This window comes from Callorhinchus milii, unplaced genomic scaffold (genome assembly GCF_018977255.1).
Source record: "Callorhinchus milii isolate IMCB2004 unplaced genomic scaffold, IMCB_Cmil_1.0 Scaffold22, whole genome shotgun sequence".
Classification (NCBI taxonomy): Eukaryota; Metazoa; Chordata; class Chondrichthyes; order Chimaeriformes; family Callorhinchidae; genus Callorhinchus; species Callorhinchus milii.
This window is the reverse complement of record NW_024704763.1, coordinates 9,633,468-9,655,459: the sequence shown is the minus strand read 5'-3', so window position 1 is coordinate 9,655,459 and position 21,992 is coordinate 9,633,468. Positions and strand designations below refer to the sequence as shown.

General features: G+C 46.8%; 1 protein-coding gene and 1 non-coding gene across 2 annotated transcripts in view; one reads left to right on the top strand and one right to left on the bottom strand.

Moving 5' to 3' along the window:
* The window catches only part of man2c1 (mannosidase, alpha, class 2C, member 1), a 63,660-nt gene extending 44,245 nt beyond the window's left edge, over positions 1–19,415 (top strand). Inside the window, exons 18-26 of the mRNA XM_042342993.1 lie at positions 702–796; positions 2,775–2,879; positions 7,885–8,041; positions 8,430–8,573; positions 11,939–12,048; positions 13,330–13,409; positions 15,781–15,932; positions 17,715–17,818; positions 18,792–19,415. Coding sequence (XP_042198927.1) covers positions 702–796; positions 2,775–2,879; positions 7,885–8,041; positions 8,430–8,573; positions 11,939–12,048; positions 13,330–13,409; positions 15,781–15,932; positions 17,715–17,818; positions 18,792–18,903 — 1,059 coding nt within the window. The 3' untranslated portion in view covers positions 18,904–19,415. The remainder of the gene's footprint in view (positions 1–701; positions 797–2,774; positions 2,880–7,884; positions 8,042–8,429; positions 8,574–11,938; positions 12,049–13,329; positions 13,410–15,780; positions 15,933–17,714; positions 17,819–18,791) is intronic.
* Positions 7,613–7,684, bottom strand: trnav-uac. The gene has a single exon. It is a non-coding gene; the product is annotated as a tRNA-Val (tRNA).
* Positions 19,416–21,992: the final 2,577 nt, after the last annotated feature.

Here is a 21,992-nt window from a genome sequence, read left to right as displayed (position 1 = left end):
CTCTCTTTTCACTCCCGGTCTCTCTCACTCTTTCTGTCTTTTACTCCCTTCCCCCACCCCCCCCTTTCCCTCTTTTATTCCCTGACCCTCTCACTCTCTTCTCTTTTTCTCTCTCTCTCTTACTCCCTGACCCCCATTGTCACTCTCTCTCTTTTGCTCCCTAATCCTCTCACTCTCTCCTCTCTCTCTCTCTCTCTTCTACTCCCTGACCCTCACACTCACTCACACTCTTTTTTCTCTCTCTCTCTCTGTGCTGCCTGACAATCTCACTATATCTCTTGACTCTTTATTCTCTGTTTCTCACTTTATTCTCTCCACACCGCCTTGTCCCTTTCTCTTGCTCTCTTTATTCTTTTCTTCCCCCTCTCCAATTCCTTCCCTCCCGTTGATCCCCAGCCCTCTCTGTCACTCTTTCTACATTCCTAACCCTCTTGCTATCTCTCTCTTTGTTCTACTGTCTAATCCCTACCCACTCACTACACGTCTGTTAATAATAATAATAACAATAATCCTTGCATTTAATACAACGCCTTATCACGTCGTCGAGACGTCTCAAAGCGCTTCACAGGATATACTGCAAAGTGAACTGACTACATTTTGTGGACGAAACGTGGCAGCCAATTGTGCACAGCAGCATCTCACCAACAGTCGTGGATTGAAGTGACCACATCATTATTATTATTATTATTATTACTTTACAGGAAGGTGACTGTGTAGTTATGGAGAATGGAATTCTCAAGGTCAAGTTGGATTCCATGGGGCGACTGACATCACTTTTGCTCCTGAGTTCTAACAGGTACAGTGAACTACAATACAGAAACCTTACAGAAATGTTTTTGGTACTGGTTTAAAACAAAATAAATTTCAAATGTTTCTGAAATAAGTGGTGCTGTTCTTTCACTCCAACTATTCCCATTATTCTTAATTGTTGCAGTTAGCTACGCACTATTCTGTTGTTATTCCTAAAGCATTGAATCACAGAATCTTCCACACACACATGTTCATCTCTGTCTGCTTTGGATCCTCCTGGTCATGGGTTTCTGTGTGTGTCACGTACCCGGCTGCCAAAAAGCTCCTGGGAAAATATAATGTCGCCTTGATAGACAATGTTATGCAAGGTAGAATACTGTGTGATGGCAATCGGCTTGCACAAGCTATTAAAATACCTGCTCCCACCAGCAGGTTGGGTGCTTGCCCAGCCTGTGAAGCACTTTGAGATGGGTTCCCGATGGGAAAGGTGTTATATATAAATGTAAAGTGTCTTGTATGAAGAGAATGTCTTTGCCCTCCATCGCCCCAGTACTTGCCAGACTCCACTAGCTCCCAATTACCAAATAGATCGATTTTAAGATCCTATCATTTGTTTTCAAATCGTTTCATTCCCTGGCACCTCCCTCCCTCTCCGACCTGCTCAGCCCCCACTCCACCACCTGCTGCCTCCGCTCGGCTGGTTCCAGTCTCCTATTTGTCCATCGTCCCCTCCGCTCCACCATTGGTGGCCATGCCTTCAGCCACTGTGCCCCGAAACCCTATCACTCTCTCCCTCAAACCATCCGCCTTCCCCCTCCCTCCCCACCTTCAAATTTCACCTAAAGACCTTCCTTTTTGAACGTGTTTACAGTCACCTCCCCCCTTCCGTCTCCCCTTGACTCGGGGTCAGACCCATTTTCATACCCTATCAAGCTCTCTTTCTACGACCTTTGCTGCCTCCTCTGATTGCACAGTTCCCCCCAACTGTAACTGTCTTACATGGGGTCTGTGAATCCAGGTCAGTAATATATACACGGAACAGGAGGGGCCAAGTGCAGACAGACCCCTGAGGCACCCACTCTCCCCATTGTGACTGAGCTCCCCTAACAAACACCCTCGGCTTCCTTCCCTTCAGCCAATTCTGAATCCACGTCCATGTCTTGCTCTCGATACCCAGTTTGTGAAGGAGACTTTTATATGGTAGTTTGTCAAGTGACTTCTGGAAGTTTAGATACACTACATCATACGGTTCCCCCACAGTGAATTTGACCCGTCACCTCCTCAAAATAGTCTATGAAATTGGTCAGACAAGACCTAACGTTTCCGGAACCCGTGTTGGCTGTCATTTAATCAGCCAATATAAGAGTCCTGTATCTTAGTGGTTAGAGCACTTGCAAGCGAGAGGACCTGGGTTCGATTCCTGGGCAGGGTGAAATGTTGGGCAAGTTTCCTTACTCCACACACCTCCAGCAGTCAGTAGGAATCTGATTGTTAGTCGATTGGCGGATCGCTTTTCTGGGGGTAATAATCCCTTTCAAAAAATAATAATAATAATATGGTCACTAAAAATCCACGACTGTTTGTAGGACACTGTGGTGTGCAATTGGCTATTGCATTTCACCCACAAAATATACAGTCAATTTACTTTACAGTATATTCTGTGAAGTGCTATGAGACGTCTAGAAGACGTGATAAGGCACTGTATCAAATGCAACGATTATTATTATTATTACTGAGATTCAGGCTAATGGGTCTATAGTTGCGGGGTTTAGTCTTGTGCTCTCAGTCTGGGTCTGTAAAGGCTGCAGACACCGCAGGGACACAGGAAACAGTCGGATTTCCCGTACAGACCAAAACTTGCAATCGCAATGAAAGTCCACAGTGAAGGAGCTGTGGAGCCTGTGGTTTTATTTGGAAGAACAAGCAAAATGTTGTAAGTGTTTCTCTCTCCACGTCGCAGCCTCCTATGACATCAAAGTCTATGTGACTCCTTGCAGTAATGTGCGGATGTGTTACATTTTCAGGGAAACGATTCGTCAGGGTTGCCTCGGTAACCAGTTTGTCATGTTTGATGATGTTCCGCTGTACTGGGATGCCTGGGATGTCATGGACTATCACTTAGAAACAAGGTAATCTTATTAACATCAGGAGTATCATAGAATCAAAGGATATCACAGCCCAGAGAGGCCATTCGGCCCATCGTGGCTGTGCCGGTTGTTTGGAAGAGCTCCCAATCAGTCCCGCTCCCCCGCTCTTTCCCCAATTTTTTTCTTTTTCAATTGCAATTTCCCTTGCAATTTTTTTCTTTTTCAAGTATCTATCCAATTCCCTTTTAAAAGCTGGTGTTGAACCTTTTTACACCCCCTTTCAGGCAGCGCATTCCAAACCATGACAACTCGCTGTGTAAAAAAAAAAAAAAAATTCTCCTCGTCTCCCCTCTGGTTCTTTTGCCAATTATCTTAAATCTATGTGCCCTGGTTACCGACCCACCCACCAGGGGAAACAGTTTCTCCCTGTCTACTCTATCAAAACCCTCATAATTTTGAACACCTTGATTATTTAATAGAGGTGTTCAAAATTCTGAGGGTTTCGCCCACAAATACAGTCAATTCACTTTACAGCATATTCTGTGAAGCTCTTTGTGGGGTCTAGAAGACGTGATGAGGCACTATATCAAATGCAAGGATTATTATTATTACAGGGAGAAATTGTTTCACCTATTGTTAGTAGGTTTGTATTTCAGAATCTCTTCCCATGAGAAGCTGTTCCGGGGATAGGAACGCTGAGCTTCCCGCCAGGCTGCCGTGTCACAGATCACGAGTGGATTAGGTGATCCTGGCTGGACAAACAGCAGGAAGTTTGTCATTGCTTACAATGAAAAAAAGTCCATTTAAGAAGCCCATGGCTGGTCTGTGGAGCACCAAAGAGCAAGCTTTGGGACCGCAGCCAAGAGTGTGATTCCAGGACTGACCCCTTCCCCGGACCCCTGCCCCAGGTTGGCAGCCAACATCCACTGCCAGAATCCTCACACATCACCACCAATCTGCTGTCTAAACTCAGCACGAACAAAGTGTCTGCTGGAGAGGATTGTGGGTGGGTGTCGGTGAGGCCAGGATCAGGCTTGGCTGTGATGTCTTTTATCACCATATTGTCTGCCAACACTCACACAGTCTAGGTTTACAGGTCAATAATGGGACACGGTAACAGAGGGGACCAGTTCTCCAGTGGAAGTCAAAACACCTTCAGGGGAAAAGGGAGAAAATGCTGAGGGAAACCCAATCCATTGATCCTGTTATACGCTCTGTGCATAGTGATCCCAGAGCGAGTTCAAACGCAGGATTAGGTTAGACTTTCAAAGGGAGATGGATGATGAGATGAGCTGGATGATTTAAATTTCCTTTTTGCTGTTACTGTACTCTGTTAAACACAGCTCACAGGGCACAGACACTGGATAGTAGCTTTACATGCACTGTTTGCAGAACAGAGCAGGTTTGAGTCTTTGGTCAAATTCTCTGCTCCGTTATTGTGACAGGCTGTCAGGTTGATTACTGCCGTGTTTTCAATTTATTTGGGGATAAAAAGGAATGTTCTTTTTAAGTTGCTCCTGTGGATAACCTTGTGTGGTTTGATAAGGCCACCGATCAATACATTAACTCCATCAGTCTCATAATGTCTACATTGATCATTATATTACATTTATGTTTGTTGTTTCTTTGCCAATGAAACAACAACAACAACAAGATTCCATTTATAAAGCGCCTTTCACGTCAGGAGGACGTCCCAAGGCGCTGCACAGTTGGATCATGACCCGAGCAGGGGGGAAATGGTCAGGGTGAGGGGAGGGAAGGGAGGGAGCGAGGAGGGGGGAAATGGTCAGGGTGAGGGGAGGGAAAGGAGGGAGCAAGGAGGGGGGAAATGGTCAGGGTGAGGGGAGGGAAGGGAGGGAGCGAGGAGGGGGAAGAGAGTCGAGAGGGGAGCTGAAGGCACGGTCAAAGAGAAAGGTTTTGAGACCGGCCTTGAAGGAGGAAAGGGAGGAAGCGGCGAAGGCACTGGGGGATGGAGTTCCAGAGCCTCGGGGCTGAGAGGCTGAAGGCCACCGATGGTAGGGCGGTTGGGGCGGGGGACGTGGAGCAGACCAGAGCCAGAGGAACGGAGGGTACGGGCAGGTAGGTAGGGGGATAGTAGGTTGGAGAGGTAGGAGGGAGCGAGGCCGTGAATGGCCTTGTAGGTGAGGATGAGGATCTTGAAATCAATCCTCTGGGGGATGGGGAGCCAGTGGAGGCGAGCGAGGGTGGGAGTGATGTGGTCCCGAAGCCTGGTGCGGGACAGTACACGAGCTGCAGAGTTCTGAATGACCTGCAGTGTGGAGGGAGGTGGCGGGAAGACCGGCGAGGAGAGAGTTCCCGTAGTCCGGCCTTGAGGTGACAAAGGCGTGAACCAGGGTTTCAGCCGCGTGAGGGGTGAGGTAGTGCCGTAGTCTGGCGATGTTCCGGAGGTGATGGAAGGCGGTGCCAGTTGTGGTGCGGATGTGAGGGAGAAAGGACAGCTCAGGGTCGAACAAAACGCCGAGGTTCCTGACTGGCTGAGAGGTGGAGAGTGCGGCCTTGGATGCTGATGCTGTCAGCGCCTGAGGTGCGGAGGCGCTGACGTGAGCCAATCAGGAGGGCCTCAGTTTTGCGCACGTTGAGCTGAAGAAAGTTGTCTCTCGTCCAGGACTCGATGTCGGACAGGCAGCTGTCAGGACATCGGGGGTCGTGGAGTTGAGAGTAGAGGAGGAAAGGTAGAGTTGGGTGTCATCCGCATACATGTGGAAGTTAACTCCATGTCTGCGGATGATGTCACCGAGGGGTATAGAGGGTGAAGAGGAGGGGACCGAGGACAGAGCCCTGAGGGACACCACATGAGACAGTACGGGGGGTGGAGGAGAAGCCATTCGTCGAGACAAAGTGAAGACGGTGAGAAAGGTACAACATAAACCATTCAAGGACAGTGCCTTGAAGGTTGAGGTGGGAGGACAAGCGGTGGAGTAGGATAGCGTGGTTGACCGTATCGAATGCTGCCGATAGGTCGAGGAGGACGAGGAGGCAGAGGGAGCCCTGGTCACAGATGGTCAGGATATCATTGGTGACCTTGACCAGGGCAGTTTCTGTTCCTTAATTGTGTACTTCCCCTCAAAAACATACAGTCACTACACTTTACAGTATATTCTGGAAGCGCTTTGAAACGCCTTGACAACATGGTAATGCGTTATATCAATGCAAGGATTATTACTTTTATTATGTGTGCAGTGGCGAGTCATTTAAAAAAAGCAGTTTTTAACTCACAGAGTCAAGTGAAATGCAATGTCAAGTGTAATCTTTATCCATGTGCCCGGATGCTCAAGTGCAAATGGCAGAAATCCGGCCTCACGATTCACTGCCAGCTGTGGCTCGAGCTCTTCCTCACCCACAACCTCTGCCTTTCATAGGCCACAACTGACCTTTACTCCAAAGTCATCCTGGGGGCCAACAACAATCTAAAGACGCTGTTTTCCACCATCCATCGCCTCCTCCTCCCCCTCAACCACAATCACACGGATGAAGTTCACCACCTGCTGCCTCGACCCCCCTCCCCACCCAACTACTGATCACTCAACTCCCCCTCTTCTCCCCCGCTGGCCGACACGGTCAACCAGTCTCTCTGGGACCGCACTCGTATTGTTCGAGTCCTACTTAACCAACCGCCTCCATTTCATCTCGGCAAATGGTTTCTCCTCCCGCTCTCGCCCGGTCGCCTGCAGGGTTACCCCAAGGCTCCATCCTTGGCCTCTTCTTTTCCTTATATGCTCCCTCTCGTGATGTCATCCACAGACACCGGGTAAACTTCCACATATGAAACCCACATCTACTTTGCCTCCAGCACCAACTCCAGGTTCCCCCGATGTTCTATCAGCTTGTCTGGCAGACATCAGGGCCTGGATGAGTGTAAACTTCCTGCAGCTCAATATGGACAAGATGGAAGCCATACTCCTTGGCTCCCGTCAACGTCTTCACTCCTGTGGATCTGAACTCCTCAACCTCCCTGGGCTCTCACACTCACCAAACCGGTGCGCAATCTAGGCGCCCGTTTTGACCCCCAGCTGTCCTTCCTCCCCCACATCCAGTCCCTGACCAGGACCGCCTTCCTCCACTTACGCCTCATTGCCCACCTCTTACTGTACCTTATCCCAAATACAACCAAAACCCTGGTGCATGCGTTTGTCACCTCCCGCCTGGATTACTCCAACTCACTCCTCGCCGGTCTCCCCAGCTCCACCATTCACAAGATCAGCTCATTCAGACTCTGCCGTCCACATACTGACCCGAACCAAACTCCCTACCCACATCTCACTAGTTCTGGCCCAGGCTCCACTGGCTCCCTATCACCCAACAGATCGACTTCAAATGCATATTCAAATTCATTCACTCCCTGGCAAATCCCTCCCTCTCCGACCTCCTTACTTTCCAATCCACCGCCTCTGTTCGACTGGCACCGGCTCCTGCTCGTCCCTCACACCCTCCGCCCCACCATCGGAGGTCGTGCTGTCAGCCACTACACCCCGAAACTCTGGAACACTCTCCCTCAATCCCTCCGCCTTGCCCCTCCCCTTTTTCAAGTCCCGCCTGAAAACCTTCCTCTTCCTCCGTGCTTATGGCCACCTCCCCACCCACCCCCGGCTCGGAGTCAGGCTCCGCCACTGTTATAATAATAATCCTTGAATTTGATATAATGCCTTATCACATCTTCTAGACGTCTCAAAACACTTCACTGTAAAGTGAATTGACTACATTTTTGTGGGCGAAACGCAGCAGCCAATTGCGCACAGCAGAGTCCCATGAACGTTTCGCCCGGCCGGGAATCGAACCCAGGTCTCTCGCTTGTAAGGCGAGTGCTCAAACCACTGAGCTACAGGACTCCACTGTTAAGTGCTCTGAGACGCTACCCTGGGTGGAGGGCGCTATATAAGTACAAGTTGTTGTTGTTCTTGTTTATGTAATTTTGCTCATTCCATAGAATTCTGGTCGGTGAGGCACTAATCTGAGTTTGTTCACACCGCAGTGAAGTGTTAACCTCACAGTGATTTTATTTCCCCCTCTCACTGTGCGCGTTGGTTAGGAAGCCAGTCTCACAAGTGTGGAAACCGCTGGAGGTGGTGTGTTCGGGTGGAGTCAGGGGAAGTGTGATGGTGTCTATCCACATCAGTGATCAGAGTACAATCCGCCAGGAAATCATTCTGGACGCATGCTGTCCCTACCTGAAGTTCAAAACCGAGGTGAGCCAATTGTTAGTCTCTGAATGGCTTCTGTCTCCATAGAGTGACTCCCTCAGCTCAGCAGGTTCCAGACTGCTCCACGTCCCCCGCCCGGCCTGCCCCACCACCGGTGGTCAGGTCTTCTACCTTTCTTTAGAACTCCATCCCCCAGTCACTTCACCTCGCTCCCTCCCTCGCCTCCTTCAAAGCACGCCTCAAGATCCTCCTCTTCGACTTTGCATTCGGCCACCCTCCTACCCCTACCCTCCCCGCCTTCCACCCTCCCTGATCCCAGCTCCCAGCTCGGGTCCAAATCCCTGACTGTCCAGTGCCTTGGGACGTCCTCCCGATGTTGAAGGCGCTGTGTAAATGTCATTTGTTGTTGTTGTGGATTGTTTATCCATTAAAGGTGGAGTGGCACGAAGCTCACCAGTTTCTGAAGGTGGAGTTCCCCACTACAGTGCACAGTCACAGCGCCACATACGAGATCCAGTTTGGACACTTGCAGCGACCGACACACTGGAACACATCGTGGGATTGGGCGCGCTTTGAGGTACGGATAACCCACAGAGTAGGACATTGACCTGCAATCTTCCCAATGCTCACAGCTTCAGGGCTAAATAGCCTCCCAAACCCACGTTGGTATTTAGTGTGATCACACACACACACACAATACTAATAATCCTAATAGTACAGCAGTTTATCACATCGTCCTCAGAGCACTTCAAGGATTCACTATAGAGTGTAGTGACTGTGTAATTGTGGTCAAATGCAGCAGCCAATTGCACACAGCGGTGTCCTACAAACAGCCATGAAGTGAGTGACTAATTTTATCTGTGGAATTGTTGGCCTGACACCAGAAGACAGAAACTCCCTTCTCTTTTTGAATAAAGCCACGGGATCTTTAACATGCACCTAAACAGGTAGACGGGATCTTAGTTTAAAGTCTCAACTGCAGGATGACCCCTCTGACAATGTAGGACACCCCCTAATTATTGAAGCATCAATACGATAGAATTTACATTAATACAGCGCCTTTCACGTTGGAAGGACGTCTCCAAGCACTGACACTGTTGGCTGGGCACCTGAGCTTGGGTATGGGAGCCTGAGAGGGGGAAAGATGGCTGAAAATACAATTGGAGAGGTACAGCTTTATCGAGGGGAGGGAGGGATCAAGGTGGAGGGAGTCTGGAAGGAGTTCCAGAGAGCAAGGGCGGGGGCAGTTCAACACAGCAGTAGTTTTATAATGTATTGTGTTTCTCTTTACATGTTGTGATGCAAACAGCACATAGTTAATGCACTAGGAGCTTAATAACTTGCTCGTCTTCAGAGTGAAGGAGCAGAATGCTGCTCACTGCGCACTTTGCTTTGAAAATGGAGCAATTAGATTCACAAGGGAGGTGTCCTGACTTTATCTGCTTTGCAGATTATCTCCATGTCCTTTTTTCTGAAACTCCTTGAGAATTGAGCTCTTTACTGTCGGTCCTGGAGCAGCACAGAGTTACCCTGATTCTGTACTGCGTTATAGAAATAGTAATAGCTTCTCCGATGTACAGAGTGACTAAAAAGTCATAATAACTATCCTTTTATCTTAAAAAACACAAATATCATTTTTTTAAGACTTATTAGACATTGTAATAGCGTTTTGGTCACCCTGTATTTAGGCTAAATATTACCTGATGCTGTGTTTGCTTAAGGTTTCTATTTTTTCATTGATGAGACACCTCCAGTTTTGACCCAGTGCTTGTCTAACTCCATTTCTACCCTGTTCTGTCCAGATTTTTGGAAATGAAAATGTGATGAAGCATGGAACTCATCATTTACATCAAAATATATATTTTTTAAAAATTAGACCTGGAGAAAACATGTTTGTTAATCTAAATCATGCAATGCTTTGATCCAGTGCTGTAATCCAGGAGAAGCTTCTTATAGAGAGTCTTGATGATAACTTCATTGGACTGGGCATTAGCTGACTGAATAGCGCTGACTGGATCATTTCACAGTGCGAAGGAGGAATGGGGGGGAATTCTATTCACCTTGATTTGAAATCATATTTTTTTGAATCATATAATTCAAAAGAAACCTGAATTCAAAGTAAATGGTGAATGCACACTTTAAATTAGGAGGCTGAGTTGAAGCTGACTGCAGACTTTACAGCAATGATTATGATACTGATAGTCGGTATTGATACTGACACTGAACTGGAAGGAATTGTTTAAAAGGTTGAGTCAGGATTAAGCACAGTTTGAATGAAGGCACCAGTTTTTCTGGTTAAGACTTCAGCAGTTACCCCAACGCACACTCTGGGATCCCCAAGCCTTGGCTATTGCCAAGATTTAAAATAATTTCTCACAGATTCAAAATAGTCTCTAAAAGAAGCCGAGGGGAGGTGAGAAGAAATTTCTTCATGCAGCGAGTTGTTTGAATCTGGAACGCATCGCCTGAAAGGGCGGTCGAGGCCAATTCGATAACTACTTTTAAAAATGCGGTGGACGGGTATTTGAGGAGGACGGGTTTACAGGTTATGGGGAAAGGGCTGGGGAGTGGGATTGACATTAATTGCTCTATTCAAAGAGCCGCACAGACTCGATGGGCCGAATGGCCTCTTTTTTGTGCTGTATGATTCTATAATTGCCAATCTGCGCTTAATACTTTCCGGAATTAGGTAAACAGTATGTGTCCCTCCAGGGAAAGAGAGAGAGAGAGAGAGCGTATTCCATTCCAACAATCTATCTCTGGGGTTGCCATGTGTAGATGGGAGGCCTGGAATTCTCAGCTTGGTTTGGATAACCTTAAGCACAGTGATGGGTTCCCGCGTGCGTCAGACACACACACGGCTGCCCCCCGTCCCCCCCACCCACCAAAATATGAAGGCACCAGTTCCTGTTCATTCTGTAAGGCACGTTCCAGTATGTTTATCAGCTGAAACGATCAGTGCTCTGATTTTCAATAGAAATTAGTAAACTTGGTTTTAACAAGAGTGATTTCCATGCACTACATGGTGAGAAATTGTCTTTTCTCTTATAAATGGGTTTTAACTGCATTGAAGTTTAGGAGATTTACTACAGTGTCTTGTGTTTAAAGGTTGTGTTTAAACTGCTTTATATCCAGAGGGATAGATTGTAAAAGTGAGGAGGAGATGTTGAATTTATACCACACCTTGGTTAGAGCACATTTGGAGTAGTGTGTTCAATTGTGGTCTCCACACGATATAAAGATATAGCAGCAATGGCATGAGTATAGAATGAGGTTAAGAGGATGATACCACGCTTGGCAGGTTACTGCTCCCAAGATAAATGTGTGCTGCTGTGGGACTTAGTATGGTGACGGAGAGGAAAATCTCCCTCTCGTTCCCACTCTGGCCTCTCATGTCTCCCGCTCGCTGGCTGAGAGCAGCACTGTGGGGGCTGGGAGGTCAGTAGCCTGTCCTCTTACACAGGGTGAAACACAGGAAAAGCAGGGTAACAGGAGAGAGGACAATCATCCTTTCTCTTCTCACAGCAGTAACCCATTTTACTGGCACATTTGTAGGAAGCCATAAATTGATTCTTATTTTTACTTTAAATTTTAAATTACCAGGGGTTTTGATAGAGTAGATCAGGAGAAACTGTTTCCTCTGGTTGGTGGAGTAACCAGAGGACATAGATTTAAGATAATTGGCAAAAGAACCAGAGGGAGATGAGGAGGCATTGTTTAGCCCAGAGAGTTGTCACGGTCTGGAATGCGCTGTCTGAAAAGGTGGGAACAGATTCAATACCAACTTTCAAAAGGGAATTGGAGAGGAAGTTGAAGAGGAAAAATTTGCAAAGATTTGGGGAAAGAGTGGGGGAGTGGGACTGATTGGGTCGCTCTTCCACAGGCACGATGGGCCGAATGGCCTCCTTCTGTGCTGTAATATTCTATGATTCTATTTCCTAGGTCTGGGGGCACAAGTGGGCAGACTTGTCGGAGCATGGCTTTGGTGTGGCGTTGCTCAATGACTGCAAATATGGCTACTCAGTGCACAGAAACACAATGGCACTTTCACTGTGAGTATCTGCAGCTCAGGGTCATTGTGGATTATTAAAGTAAGAATAATAAATGTGGAGGAGAATTCAGCCGTGCTGGTGTAGATGTGCGGTCTTTGTGTGACCAGATGCTAAACTGGATATTAAAACATAGTGAGACACCAGGGAATCACGGTGACAACAGGCACTTGTGTACTTTCAGTTGTACAGTCCATAAATCCCAACCTGTATTGCAGTGTGATCACTGGTCAGTGCTGGCATAGAAACAGGAGGAGGCCATTCAGCCCCCCGAGCCTGTTCCGCCATTCTATAAGATCATGGCTGATCTGTACCTCAGTCCAATTACCTGCCCTTGCCCCGTATCCCTCAATACCCTGACCTAACAAATATCTATCCAACAACACATTACATTTACACGGAGCCTTTCATGTCCGGAGGATGCCCCGAAGCGCTGGACAGTCAGGGATTTAGACCTGAGCTGGGGGTTGGGATCAGGCCGGGTGAAGGGCAGAGGTAGGAGGTTGGCCAATGGTACTACCAAGTGAGCAAGGCTGACACCTGAAGTATATAATACCAACAATAATAATATGGGCATAATAGAAGCGTATATGCACTGTATGGTTGGGATAGAACTTGCCAAGGGATCTAACCAATTCCTTGCTCATCACGTCAAAACAGTGAGAGAGCAAAAGATCAGGAAGCTGGGCTATATTGTGAGATCAGGAGTCATTTAAAGACATTTAAATAATAGCTGATGTGCAGGGGGTATGTATTTTGAAAAGGTGAGATTAAAGGGCCGAAGGGCCTTCTTTATCCGATTTTTCTGAGTCTTCAGAAAACATTTCTGTGCAGCGAGGCAACAGCTTTTGATAATATCCACCTCAATCTTTTAAGATGATGCCCCTTGTTCTGGATTCCCCACCAGAGGAAACAGTTTCTCTGTATCTACCCTAGCGAATCCCTTTATTATTTTATAAACCCCATCTTTCTGTATGTATGAACACACTGCCCAGTGGTGACCCGATGAACCTGAGGCCATTCTGGTCCTCGGCAGCAACTGTTTGTAATGTTACGTATGTGTGACAGGTTACTAAAGCTGGAGGAGCAGTGTCGATTGTTTGGATAAATAAATGTCGGCAACCACATCCCAACTAAACCCTGACCCTGAGTTATAACGAAGGCTCTACTCCATGATAATCCATCGCCATTGCCGTGATCTGCTATTTGTTGTCTTGCTGCGTCTTGGGACGTCCTCCTGACCTGAAAGGCGCTATACAAATATAATTTTGTATTGTATTGCAGACTGAGAGCTCCAAAAGCACCAGATGCCACTGCTGATCTGGGACATCATCATTTCACATATGCCATCATGCCCCACAAAGGTAAAGGCTTAACTTACCAATATGTAAGGAAACAGACGGTGGAAGCAGAAAATATTGTTTATTTCAAGAACAAAAGAGATCAATTTCTGCTCGAAAATAATATCTGGGGATACAGTTTGTAGTTTGGGACACGACATGTCAGCAATTGCCAGGATGGTGGAAGGAACTAGATGGACTTTGGTCTTCTTTTGCCAGCAAATTCTTATGTTCTTACGTATTTTAGAGCTAGGTATAATGCAGATGGTATTTAAATAAAGTTTACTGAGAATGGGCTGAGCTGTACAGTGGACAGGGAAGGCTCATGATATGAGTGGAGCTTTGCATTTGCTGTTTGCATTGTCTAATTAGGTCCTGTGCAAAATCTCAACACAAAATGTGTTCACTTACACAAGGAGACTGAATTTTCAACTAATTATATTCCAAACATACCCAGAAACATAGGAACAGGAGGAGGCCATTCAGTCCCTCAAGCTTGTTCAGCCATTCTATAAGATCACAGCTGATCTGTACCTCAAGTCCAATTACCCGCCATTGCCCCGTATCCCTTGATACCCTGACCTAACAGATATCTATCCACCTCGGTCTGGAATATGTGAATGGATCCGGCCATATTCCACAGCCCTTTGGGGGAGAGAGTTCCAGATTTCCACTGCCCTTGGAGGAAAAACTGCCTCCTGATTTTACTCCGAAATGACCAGGCTCTAATTTTAAAGATTATGCCCCTTGTTCTGGATTCAACCACCAGAGGAAATAGTTTCTCTACAAGTGACATTTTGTTCTGTTCACTGGATTTCTCATCTCTCCTCTTGTTCTTTACTTTGTTTGCTCTGTGTCTGCTGCTAATCCAGAGATTTGGAAAGTGTGTAGAGTTGATTTTATCCACACAAGTGACCAATAATAATGCTCTTCTACACAGTTTCTCACAGCTTCACACATTACCAGTGTATTCACAGAAAATAATGAACTGTGTTCAGCCCGACGGCAACTTTCATATAACACAATACATTTCAGTACAGTAATAAAAACAGAAGACACTGGGAACTCTCAGCAGGTCAGGCAGCATCTATGGAGAGAGGAAAGTGAGTTAACGTTTCAGGTCAATGACCAAAGACACTCAGCAGGTCAGGCAGGTAACCTGAAACATTAACCCACTTTCCTCTCTATAGATGCTGCCTGACCTGCTGACATGTTCCCAGCGGCTTCTGTTTTTATTTTAGATTTCCAGCATCTGCTGTATATTTCAGTACAGAACTTGGTTCCTGTTTGTACATTTGCGAAACTTACTGGACTATTGTGTGGCAATGTGACCATTAACAAAGCTCACCACCACACTGCACGTTCCTCTATTGCAGTAACTGTCCTTCACTGAGGATATTTAATGACAAGCTGTGATACTGCTCTTTCTTGTGGAGCGGTGTAGCACAGTTAGTGTGGGTCTGGCATTAAAAATGACGAGATTCTTTTCCTAAACGCAAAATACTGCAGATGCTGGAAATCTGAAAACAGAAACAGAAGTGGCTGGGAACACTCAGCAGGTCAGGCAGCATCTATGGAGAGAGGAAAATGAGTCAATGTTTCGGGTCCATGACTCTATTCTGATGAAGGGTTGTGGACCCGAAACGTTAACTCACTTTCTTTCTGTATAGATGCTGCCTGACCTGCTGAGTGTTCCCAGCGGCTTCTGATTCTCTTCCTATATTGATTGCAGAGTTAAGGCACACTGTCTGGAGGGGTACCAGAATGGCTGTTACTGTTCAGGGTATATTGTTCCCTGTGAAGCGCTCATTGACATCAACTCAATGTCCACACTTGAGCTGGAGGTGTGGATTTCAACTCATTTGATGAGTTTTAGAATCACGTGTGTGTGTTTGTGAGCTGGTTAACCCACCGCATGGGATCGTTCTCCTTAGAGCAGAGAAGGTTGAGGGATATTTAATAGAGATGTTCAAAATTATGAAGCGTTTTGATAGAGTAAATCAGGAGAAACTGTTTCCTTTGGTTGGTGGGTCAGTAACCAGGAGACATAGACTTAAAAATTGGCAAAAGAACCAGAGGGGAGACGAGGAGAAATGTTTAGCCCAGAGAGTTGTCACGGTCTGGAATGCACTGCCTGAAAGGGTGGAAACAGATTCAATACCAACTTTCCAAAGGGAATTGGAGAGGAACTTGAAGAGGAAATATTTGCAAAGATTTGGGGTAAGAGCGGGGGAGTGGGACTGATTGGGTCGCTCTTCCACAGGCACGATGGGCCGAAAGGCCTTCTTCTGTGCTGTAATATTCTATGTTACTGCCTATCTGGCAACACCTGAGTCTGGGAAGAATCCATCACACTCTGTTGCCTGCCTAAGTGTGTGCTGTGTTTCTGCCACAGGTTCTTTCCAGGAGGCTGGTGCCATTCAGTGTGCTTACAACATCAACTACCCTCTGCACATTGTCCCTGCTGACCCCAACCTCAGCACGCCCAGCTCCTGGAGTGCCTTCTCTGTTCAGTCTCCTGCTGTCATTCTGGAGACTATTAAACAGGTAAATTGTACAAATGTCAGTTTTTGAATCGATCGATGTTGGCCGGCAGGGCTGGGAGCACAGCCTGGCTGTCAGAGGTGCTGGCTCTTCAGATTGTTTGAGATGTGAAATTGTTCTAGTGGCTGTTCAACCAAACTGACCCTGTTTGAAAAATCCTCCAGATTAATTAGTGGATCCCCACCTGTTTGCGGAACATCACGATGTGTGCAAATTGGTGGCTGTGATTGCCCACAAATACACAGTCATTACACCTAATGGTAATTATAGTGAAGCACTTTGAGATGTTTGGACACTATAGGCAGTACAATACATATTTACAGTGTTGTTCACAGAGGACATCCCACAGCACATTCACAGAGCTGGCTGGGGTCGGGAGCTGAGGGGAGCAGGGAGGGGAAAGGTGACCGAAAGTACGGTCAAAGAGGTAAGTTTTTAGACAAACTTGGAACAAGGGGAGCCAGGGAGCGAGTGGGAGGGGCTCGGGATGCAGTTTCAGAGAGTGGAGGCTCCATGGCTGAGCTGATGGTGGGGTGGTTAATCTTGCTGCTTATTCAGCCTAGGAGGTGGCGAGTTCTACTGCAGCAGGACCTATTAGCCAGGAGCCAGCAAGCACTGTCCCTGCTTCACAGGAGAAGATACAAACCTAGTCTAATGGCTCTCTTGTGGAAATGCACAGAAGTATTATTCTGTGCCTCATTAGTTAAGCGCTGGCAGTGTTTTTTAGGAGGCGCTGTGGACAGGAAGATGGTGGCAATGATCTCACATTTCATGCTAAGCTGTGTTGCCCACTTAAGAAGCTTGCAGAGAGTTCCTGGTACCTGCCACCCACCCAGTGAGGGCTCAAACCCATGCTTGTTAGATGTCAAATGACCAACTACTGACTGTGGAGGGGGGGATGTGGGTGGAAGGCAACCGGTATCATCTTGGAGCTAAACAGGCTCTAAGGTGACATGTTTGGACCCCCCACTTTAGCGGTCTCTAGACCAGTTCCTGAGCAAGGAGGGGCCACAGTATTCCAGGGCACTCACTGCTGATGACAACACAGTCCGGCCCGGCTCATCAGCAGGACCTGAGGAACTGAAAGGGCCGACCAGGACCTGAGGACCTGAAAGGGCCGACCAGTCACTGGGGACAGAGAATCCTCCTCCTCAGCTCCTGGTAACCCTGCAGCCAAAGCCCTAACAGGTAGGGTGGGCCTAACTGGACAAGCAGTGGGAAAGCCTGCCAGTGGTGCTCTCAATGACAAGCTATGTGGGTTTAGCTGGTTAGACTCCAGCGGGTATCCCAACACACACTCTGGGGTCCCCAAGCCTTCGCTCTTGCTAACCTGTGCCTAATACTTTCCAGAATTAGGTAAACAGCAATCATCCCTCCAGGAGAGAGAGTGCACATTCCATTCCCAAGAAATCTCTGAAATTTCCATGTGTAGGTGGGAAATTCTGGTTTGGATGTTCTTGAGCATGGTTTCCGATGTTTCAGATACTCACTCACTGACCAAAAAACAAAGTAGATTTTGTTAACCACAAGAAGTCAAGATAGTTAGTTTTCATCTGGTTTTGGTGCCACAAATGGACATGTTGGTGATATATTTGGTATTTGTTTGTGCAAGTCACTGGGAAACAAGGGGCTGAAGGAAAAGGGGGAAAAAGAGGATAATGTTCAATGAGAGCAGCTATTTGTACTGTCAGCCCCCGCCCCCCCCCCCCCACCCTGGGGACAGCTGAGCCTCCTGTAGGAGGAACAAATCCTTGGTCACTTTCTCTGCTGTTTGCGTTGTTCTAGGCTGAAGAGAAGGACAATGTGCTGGTGGTCAGATTGTATGAAGCACATGGTAGCACAGTGGTCACATGGCTACATACTGCAGTTCCAGTTAAAGCAGCAATCTGGTAAGTGATGACACTCTTCTCCAATCGGACGGTGTCTGTCACTGAGAGACATCAGAGCCCTGTCTAGCTGCAGCTACAAGGAAGGTGACATCACAACAATAACCCTGTCTGTCCCACCTGCTCTAGTGTCATTGCTGTATCAGATTGCAGTAGATTCATCACAGGGTGGCCCGCCCTGCCTCATTTTCTTTTCACAATAGGCGAGACCCACATGTTAGTTTACTGCACCACTAACAGCAAATGACATTTACGCAGCCCAAGGCACTGGACAGTCAGGGATTTGGACTCAAGATGGGGTTTGGGATCAGGAAGGGTAGGGATAGGAGAGTGGCCGAATGTGTGGTAGAAAAGGAGGGTCTTGAGACATGCTTTGAAGAAGACGAACGAGGGAGCGAGGCAAAGGGACTGTGGGATGGAGTTCGAAAGGATGGGGGCAGAGAAGCTGAAGGCCCGACCGTTGATGGTGGGGTGGGCCAGGCGCGGGATGTGGAGCGGCTGCTGAGTGGACGGAGAGGACAGGTTGGTTTGGGGTTAGCAGGCACAGCCCTGTGCTCCCAGCTAGTTACCAAATTAATTCACTGAAGGTGGCATTGCTGACTGGGTGACAGGAGTCCCTGGGGACATGGTTAGTTCCAAAAGTCTCTTGCCGGAAAAACTGAGAAAAAAATGAGAATTGAGTTGCAAAGATCCTGCAGTGAAGACAATTCCACTAAACAACAACTTGCATTTTCACAGCCCCCCCCCACACACAGGGTAGCATCAGCGCTGACAGTGGCAGAGCACGGCACTGAGCTGATGGGGCAGGAGGTGACCATAGGTGAGGAGCTAACATGCTGGTCCTGACTGAGAACTGAAGTCACTTACTGCCTCCGTCATTTACATTTGTTCCAGTGAATAACCATTTTCCCAATTAAAGCTATCTAACACCCCAGTCACGAGTGACAGATTGTAAACGTTTGGGTTTCCTCGGCAGGTGTGATCTTCTTGAGCGGCCCTTACCTGGGGAGCCTGTGCGAGCCACTGACTTTCAGATCGAGATGTCTTTCACTCCATTTCAGATCCGCTCTCTCCTGCTCACCCTCTGATGTGTTCCCACAGACTTACTTAATGAGCTTACCTGATGTGATGCCTCTTTAGAATATCAATGAAATAGTTTCAAATGAATCCCAATCAAGCAGCACAAATCTCCACCCTGGAATCAGGCTGCAGAAATGTAAGTGTACAAGCACCATTTGCAGAGCCAGTGGTTTGACCCAGGCAAGGCCCTTTTACATGTGTGGTGTGAGTGTGTGCGTGTGCTATGTGACCAGTTTGATCCAGAACAAGCCCAGCACTGCAGGGAACAGGTGAGGCTGAGGACTGCAATGCATAGAAGTGAATCAGATAATTGCACTGTCACCCACCTCGCTCCCTCTCACCAATTGCTCCAAACAAGCAGCTGGGTTCGAAGGCAATATCAAATCCAGCCTCTTGTTGAAGGTTTTTAATGCAGGTCGATTATGGGGGGTGGGGATAAGATGGTAAGACAGAGATCAACATGCTGTGGTAACCCAGGCTGCCCCTCGTGTAGGGGCCACACACACCATTTCCAATTTGGTATCAAATTGAAGTCCTGCTGTGATCCAGCTTTATATCTGGGTCAACTACCCACCTTCCCTCCTGAAGGTCAGAAGCTGCTTCCCTTCAGCTGTTCTGTTGAAACCATATAATAGGATTCCTTCATTCTCTCTGTTTGGAAGGAACCAAACTCCCACAGTTTGCCTCATTTACATCTCATTGCGGCATCTATCCATCTGAGTGCTGTGCCAGTCTGCAGTGTGGAGATGTGCTGGAAAGCAAGGTGACACTGTGCACGTACACACTACACTGCTCAGCACAAGGACCGTGTCCTTATTTCAAAGTCCCACTGCAGAGTGAGTGCTTGGTAAACGTGGTTCAGTTTAGGTGATGCCCTAACTACCGCATGATTTAACACAAATGAAATACTAATTCAAGTAAGGGTTACAGATCAGATTGCTGCTCCTTTAAATATCCCCCTGGCAGCTTGTAACTTGGTACTGCACGTGCAGACAGACAGCGAGGGGCCAACCAGGCAGTGATTTTGTATTCACTGCTCACATTGCAATCCCTGTCCACTTGCTTTTCCCACCACTGACTGGAGCTGGTCCAGTTGTCACTTGCTCACACGTGCTGCCACCACAAGGCATTAGCCTCACTGTTTAGCACTAGAGTCCAACATCGATATAGCATTTTGCTGAAAGCTGATTTTCGGCTCCCATCCTGATAACACTCACATTCCTTTTTACTCAATTTCTGCCTGTTCTGATCTGTCGGTTTTGTCAAACAAGATGGATATAAAACGACACTGTTCGCATTGGGAACCAAGGTGTATTTAGTAATCAAATGTAGACAGAAGTCTGAAAAGCCACAAAGCTAATCTATGCAGTAAGTGTCAGCTGTCCCATTGATAACAATGTCAACCATGGCAGCTACATAAAGCTGGAGAAATAAAAATACTATTTAAAGAGATGGCAGCGCATAGTAGTTTCCCCAATCAGCCAAACAGCTGGTGCAGGGTCCAATGCTGCGTACTGTACTAAAGTGTCCCATAGGATTATCTCACATGTAACAAACGCGGGAGCCAACGGCAATTGTCCTTGTTAGAGAGGCCGAGCAGCCCGCCCGAGCCCCAGCTATTGCCGTCACTCTCAGTTACAACACCAAGCTTCACAACCAACTGCTGCCAGGTCTCACAGCTCTCTCTGTTCCGTAATGGACCAATGCTTTTCTGGAAGATTGTAAAATGTTGTAAGATTATAAGTTGACCTTGACTCACATTTTAATAATTTAATAAATTTTCTTTTCAAAAAAAATTGTGCTCCAGTTACACAGCTGTGGCTCTGCTCTTTGTGTCCTGACACACACACAACATAAAACAACACACACACAAACAACATAAAACACACACACCACACACACAAACAACATAAAACACACACACACCACACACAAACAACATAAAACTACACACACACCACACACACACAAGCTCCTGGGTTTTGATACGATTTATGTCTGCAGTGGAACAACAGTGAAGCGAGTCCCCAATATTACAAAACTTAACATTCATTGTGAAGGATTCCTTTAACTAAAGAGGAATTACCTAAACAAAATTAAACTGTTTAAATGTCTGCAATAGCGACTTCCAGCTCCTCCCCTTACAATACACAAGATAGTTAATATACATAAAATGTTGGGAAGATTTTCTGAACCTTTATATATGAAAACATACCACAGTACAGGAAAAAAACGAATATCTTAGGTGAGTATTTCCATAAGTTTGAACAGAAATAACAGATATGTACATCTCTGCATTTGGTATAACCTAAGTATTATTCGGATAAAAGGGCAATATAGTAATTATAATTACATGGACATCTTTCTCAGAAGAAATAGTAATCGGCTTGTTGTAGCACTCGGTAGCACTCAACTCTCGAGTCTGAGTTTGTGGGTTATAAGCTTCTCATCAGGACTGAGCTCAATCTCGGCTGACACTTCAATGCTGGGGAAGCACTAAATGATTGGGTTTTGTCTGCCTGTTCAGGTGAATGCTAAAGATCCCAAGGCACTGTTCAAAAAGAGAAGGGAGTGTCTCTCCGGAATTCTGGTCAACAACAAGAAGATTACATTTGTATAGCGCCTTTCACATCGGGAGGACGTCCCAAGGCACTATACAAACCCCCAGATAAAATCAGTCATTCCCTTCACGGCTGTGAGACATTGCTGTGTGCTGCGTTTGTCCACAAAACACAGTCAGTCACTCCACTTTAGAGTAAATCCTGTAAAGTGCTTTGGGGTGACCTCCCAACATGAAAGGCGTTATTCCAAATATAAGGATTATTAATACTATTAATAACACAAGTGAAAGGTTTGCAAAAGCGGCAGACATATATTCAAAACATTTCTTCCGCATCATCACATCAAAAATACAGCTTTAGTTTTTTTTCTGCCAGGTGTCCAAGACACCACAGATTTTATGAGTTTCATGCGACTAAACAGGTCACCAATATCCCATCAGCAACTAGTTTACTTGAGAGTCACAATACAAGTTGGCTTAGTTGATGAGTTTTTTCAACTTTCTGTTTCTTCCAGATGATATTTTTGTTGCTTCAAC